Source organism: Zootoca vivipara, chromosome 5 (assembly GCF_965207765.1).
Source record: "Zootoca vivipara chromosome 5, rZooViv2.hap1.1, whole genome shotgun sequence".
Taxonomy (NCBI): domain Eukaryota; kingdom Metazoa; phylum Chordata; class Lepidosauria; order Squamata; family Lacertidae; genus Zootoca; species Zootoca vivipara.
The window spans coordinates 35,612,033-35,617,866 of NC_142588.1; the positions used below are offsets into that span (position 1 = coordinate 35,612,033).

A 5,834-nucleotide genomic window follows, 5' to 3' on the forward strand; every position below is an offset into this window, starting at 1 on the left:
AGGCTCTGCAGAGCTGCCATGTACAATCACTGTTAGCAGTCTTTGTAGGAATTTTTGCAGATTCATTCACTAGACATCTAGCCCAAACTTTAGAAAATGCTGAAATAGCAATGCTGAAATAACCACCTGCCTTTTGTAGCAGGATTTTTTAGAAAACACTGAAATAAAGCAATCGCCCAAAAACATTTATATAAAAATAATTTATTCTCAATTATTTAATCTCCAATCAATATTCAATATTCAATTTATTCAATGTTATGTGTTTTTCCACATTTACCTATATATGCTCTGCAATAAAACCAACATATTTCTGAACAAGATCTACTACACCATCCCATATCCTAATGCAGGAGTAGGAAAAGTTTTCTTGGAATCCATCTTGTACTCTTCAGTTGAATTTCCCAAGAACTGGGTTGGAAAGTGATAAGGCAGACCTGGTAATGGAAATGGATAAGGTGGATTTTGGAAGGGCAGATACTTGCAGCCAGGAGGATTGGGCCACAAAGCAGGATTTGGCATATAAGGTAGAATGCTTTGGGAAGAATACATGGCAAACTCATCAGGCAGGCTGCCTGGGATCCTGGGCTGACATAATAGACAGCTGGAAGATGAAGGCCGGATACCTCGGCGATAGTCTTGCAGATGTCGCTTAAGTTTCATCCTGCGATTCTGGAACCAGTTTTTAACCTAATGAAAAGAATGATAAAGTAAATTCAGAAGCTAGTAGTCACAGAAACAGTCTCATGTTCTCAGAATGCACAGTCACTTACATCAATCAGCCATTCAGACCAGCTTCCATGTAACAAAATGGCAGCACTACCATGTATTTAGTATTGTACAATGCGTCTCCCAAAGCAGATCATAAACCACTCTCTGCAATGATCTTGAGGAAGCTTCCCCAAAATGGTGCCTGCTTTTGACTGCAAGTACTGACAGCCCCTGCACTGTGTCCAATGGTCAGGGGCAACTGAACCAAAATAATAATAATAATCCACCCCTAAACTACAGGCTATGAAATACAGAAGCCAGTGGCTAGATGTGAGCACAACGCTCAGCGGGGAAAGGCAATGGAGCAATAGATAAAAGTGGCAAAATGATATGGTAATGGGTATCAAGTCAGTTAAGAGGCTCCCTCCCTGATGCCATTTCCTATCCAACTAGTCTATCCAATTTTACATGCTAGAATCATAGAATTGGAAGAGACCACGAGGGCCATCCAGTCCAAGCCCCTGCCAAGCAGGAAACACCATCAAAGCATTCCTGACAGATGGCTGTCAAGCCTCCACTTAAAGACCTCCAAAGGAGACTCCACCACACTCCTTGGCAGCAAATTCCACTGTCGAACAGCTCTTACTGTCAGGAAGTTCTTCCTAATGTTTAGGTGGAATCTTCTTTCTTGTAGCCAGGCCAGTCTTAGCCATAGAGGCTAGTGGCGCGGGGAACCACGGCACCGGGCACTGGAGGGCGCCAGGGAAGAGGTCCAGGGGCCACGGCTCAGTAGGGGATGTGCGGAGGTGCTGGGGCGCCGGGCGCGGCCAGCAAAACTCCCACCAAGGAGTTGGGACATAGCGCTGCATCAGCCGCCGGCCGAAGGTCCTGCTCAGGAACCGCAGCATGGTGCGCCTTCGCTCCAAGGGAGGAGAGCGGGACTCCGGCTCCTACCGGCCCCACGCCGACGTTACTGCATGGACAGAGCTCCCCCAGCCATGCTGCCAGCCGACGCCTGCCCGGGGAGCCTAGCAGGTACGTAGGCAGGCAGTGGTGGGCTCGCCACCTCTGGGCGGGGTCCCTGTCAGTCGCTGTGCCGCACCGCACTGCCTCCCTTCCTGTTGTAGGCGGCGGCAGCTGCTCAAAGCTAGCGGGCAACAGCGACCTGTTGCAGCAGGCGCCGTCGCTCGGCCGGGGCCAAAGGGGGCCGCGGTTGCCTTGCGGAGCCGCTTCCTTCGCCCAGTGTCGCGTGCCTCTCCAAAGTGACTCCTTGGCCAGCCCAGCTCCTTGCGGCCGCTGGGCAGCAGCGAGAGCACTGGCACCTGCACCAACCCCAACGGCGCCCTCTGCTCCAGGCGAAATTTTGGGAAGGGAGGGGGTGCCAGAGGGACCTTTGCACCACGGCGCTGGATGTGGTTAAGACGGGCCTGCTTGTAGCTTGAATCCATTGCTCTGTGTCCGCTTCTCTGAGTACACTGTTCGTACAGAAGTATCTCACTGGATGTATTTATAAAGACGCTGTGCAGCTTCCCATCAAGGACACTGGACTTGCATCCTGCACCAAGCAGGGGGTTGGGCTAGATGACTTCAGAGGTCCCTTCAAGCTCTAGTTATAAGTGTCTGATCAAGGGCCTGGCAAGCCGATTGCTGTGATCGGTAACTGGACTTCCCTCAGACATGAAATGTGTTCAGGGCAATACCTAGAAAATCAGTGATTCCTCCAGTTGGGGATGGAGGCAAGAGAGGACACAGAATCCCACCTTCCCCAAATTTGAACCTTCTGCTTAGACCTTAGCAAGCTAGTTGGAAGGGAGTTTTCTAATCAGGTTCTATGGAACAAACATAGAAACTCTCTGCAATCCAGAGCCCTGGCACAGACTTGAGATCGCAGGGAAGATCCCAAAGGTTTTTAAAGCTGCAATCTGGGCAACTAGCTCCACTGAGCAAGCAACATAAACATGCAGAGAACTGCAGTCTAAGCAGTGACCCCCAAACACACCTGCTATGGAGCTCATTCCACAGGAAGGCATATTTGCACTGTTAATTATGCACTACAATACTAAAGGGCAGCGAACCGTTTCCCCTCCACAGTCTATAAGCTGTCTGAGTAAGGCCACAGCGACTCTTACAAATTTGGTGCAAAAATATTCAGGATAATTGTCCGACATCTGTAGACATTTCACCAACAACCTAAGGATGCCCAACCTAAGTGATTTACCAAATGACTGTGCCCTAGGTCTTTCGATGAGTGAGCTGGATAAATAAGAGGTGGCATGGGCATAATCCTGCAGTTGGTCTTTCTTGCTAAATGGATGCAAACAAGCCATGTGGATAAGACAGTTGCCAGCGCTCCCATCTGCACAATGCAGCACTCAGCAAGAATTCCCATTTCAAAAGGCAGCTTGGCACCAGTCCACAAGGCACTTATTTTCTCTAAAGTAATCTCACAGCAGGTTCTTTAAAGAGAAATGGATTTGTGGTTTGCCATTTCTCTTTGGGGTGGCCCCACCAAGAGACACTCAAGAACTGCAGACTCTTAATGTCAAAGTTACCCCTATGCCTGTGCTTCATTTACTTACTCAAAGCATTTAGAGACTAAGGATGCTCATTCTAAAATGGCATGCAACACATTGCAATCCTTAAGCTTACTTATTCAAAAGATGCCATGAATTCCATGGAACTTGGGCCACATTTGCGTCCTACACTCACAGCACTATTATACCATTTTAAACTATCGCAGCTGCTTCTCCCAAAGAATCTTGGGAAATGTAGTTTGTTAAGGGGTTTATAGAATTATTGGCAGGCTCCTTAGTCCCCTCACAAAGTTACAATTCGCAGAATAGTTTTAACAATCCATCCCTCCTCTTCACAGGGAACCCTGGAAATTGTAGCCAGGTGAGGGGAACATGGCTCTCTTAATAATCCTCAACACGCTCAACTACAGCTCCCAGATTTGGGGGAAGCCATGATGAAAGTAGTATCATAGTGCTTTACATTGTATGGTCTTACACTTCAGTAAGTGCGCTTGAGATTTCAGCAATAATTTAGGACTTATGATTTAGCTTTTTATTTTATTATTACATTTATAGCCTGCCGTTTCTTCCACTGGGAAGTAGGCTACCCTATGTGAGATTCATAGGGCATTTGTTTCCATCCTTTTTCATGGTTGTTCAGGGCAGGTCATCCTCACAACAACCTTGTATGGTAGGTCAGGATGAGACAAGAGCAATGAGCCAAAAGTTTATCTATTGCAGAATGTGGATTTGAATCCAGATCCAACCCTTTTTCATCTTCAACCAGCTCCATCTCTAGTTTGCACAATTTATTAAAAATTTAATCCCTCTTAAATTTATACCCTGCTTTTTTTTCCCATCACAGGCTTCAGGTCGTGTACATGTAATTTGCAAGTGATCTCCAAACCACCCCCAGACCATTCCCACATCAATATATCAATAACAAAACTACTTCTTAAAAAAAGAAAAGAAATCGTAGTTCAGGAAGAGCTTTCCAAAAATGCACCTCAAGAGGCAACGGGACTACTCAGGAGTAAGTGTCTCAAAGGCTTACTGCCTACAGCACAGGCCAGTCACTCACCTGCTCATCCGTCAGCTGCAGCTCCGCGGCCAAGCCTTGCCTTTCCCAATGCTTCAGATAGGTTTGCCGCCGGAAGGTGCTCTCCAACCCGCGGATCTGCTCTATGGTGAACGCTGTGCGCAAACGGGAGTGGCGCTGTCGCTCCTCCGGGTCCAGGTTCACGTCGGAAGCGGCGCTCTTGCTCGTCTCCCTGGCCGAGACCGGCTCGCTTGCGCAGGGTCCTTTGCCGGCTACGAAAGCAGGAGAGCAAGAAGTGTGAGCCAAACTTGCCTTCCTTTCCTGCGCTCACCTAACAAGGTCTCGCTGAAATAACCCCAAGCGGGGGTGGGTGGGGGTCTTTTCTCGCCAGGGCTCATTTGCCAAACATTATTGAGAGAAAGCCCACCCCTCTCTTTCTGGGGGAGAAGAGGCAACACACCGCGCCTCCCCAGTTTTTAAACTCTCACCCCCCCCCAATAACAATTTCCACTCCTAAACGCGGGTAGACTCGGGGTGTGGCGACATCCATTGCTTAGTGCAACCCTAGGCATATCCTGTTGGGTTTTAAAAGGACTTGTTCCCAAGTGTATCCCCCCCCCAAATAGCACAGCATTGCTATTGCGCCCTAGAGGAGGTTCTCCAGTACTGCTCAAAAACTAGCAGGGGCACTTGGCGAGGATTACAGCGTTACTACCACCACGTGACTGCCTGGTAATGCTACTAGTCCTCAGTGAGGCTGGTCCGGCGTTTGACTTACTCTTGATTAGCGAGTCATCGGCGGCAGTTTCAGGGGCCTTGCTCCATCCTTCTCCTCCACTTGCGGCGGCGGCGTCTTCTCTGCGCAATCCCGCAGAGGGGCATGGCTTCTTGGGCTGGGCCTTCCCTAACCGGGAGCTTCCTTTGCACAAATTGGGAGCGCTCGGAGCGGGCACGCAGCAGATATGGGGCTTGCGCGCGATCCCCTGCTGATCGCAAACCCGCTGACCCATGTGCGCACGAAACACGCCGACCTCCACGCTTCTCCTGCAGGGGGCCGGCCCTCTACTGCAAATTTATAGACGACGGCGAGTCTTACGTTAAGCCCCTGGCTAATTGCGAGCACTAGCACTAGGACTCGCGGCCGGCCAATCTACAGCGCCCCCTCCCGGCAATGCAGAGTTTATTTCCAAGTGGGTGTGTCTTATCTTAGTATCAATATACGTACTACGCCCTGTCCCAAGGGTGTTTCGCTTCTGTTGTTATCTGGTGGTGGTCTTCTAATTTTAGCTGGGGAAGGGGATAAAAGATTTAAACATGGAAGGACACTCCCTCACCCCGACCCAGTGATTGGTAATTCTGCATAACTGCCTTCTAGAGATGTCGCCCCAAAACGGTTTTGTAAAATCTGGGAACATAAGATGAAGAAATGCGAAATTGGCATATTGCCTCCAGAGTTATATCAAGACACGCCGACCCTGGCGTGTCTATTTAGTACCATAAATAGTACCAGGGAAATTGGAAAAAGACCATTTCTCCAATTTTTAAGAAGGCAAACAGGAACTACTGCTCCTAGC

At 49.0% G+C, this 5,834-nt stretch overlaps 1 protein-coding gene across 1 annotated transcript; it reads right to left on the reverse strand.

Annotated features, from left to right (window-relative positions):
• Positions 1 to 248: 248 nt before the first annotated feature.
• Positions 249 to 5,270, reverse strand: LOC118096572 (homeobox protein vent1-like). The gene is made up of 3 exons (XM_035138529.2): positions 5,039 to 5,270; positions 4,303 to 4,532; positions 249 to 687 (listed from the first exon to the last, which is right to left on the reverse strand). Exons 1-3 carry the CDS (start codon positions 5,268 to 5,270, stop codon positions 325 to 327), a joined length of 825 nt encoding a protein of 274 aa, XP_034994420.1. The 3' UTR covers positions 249 to 324.
• Positions 5,271 to 5,834: the final 564 nt, after the last annotated feature.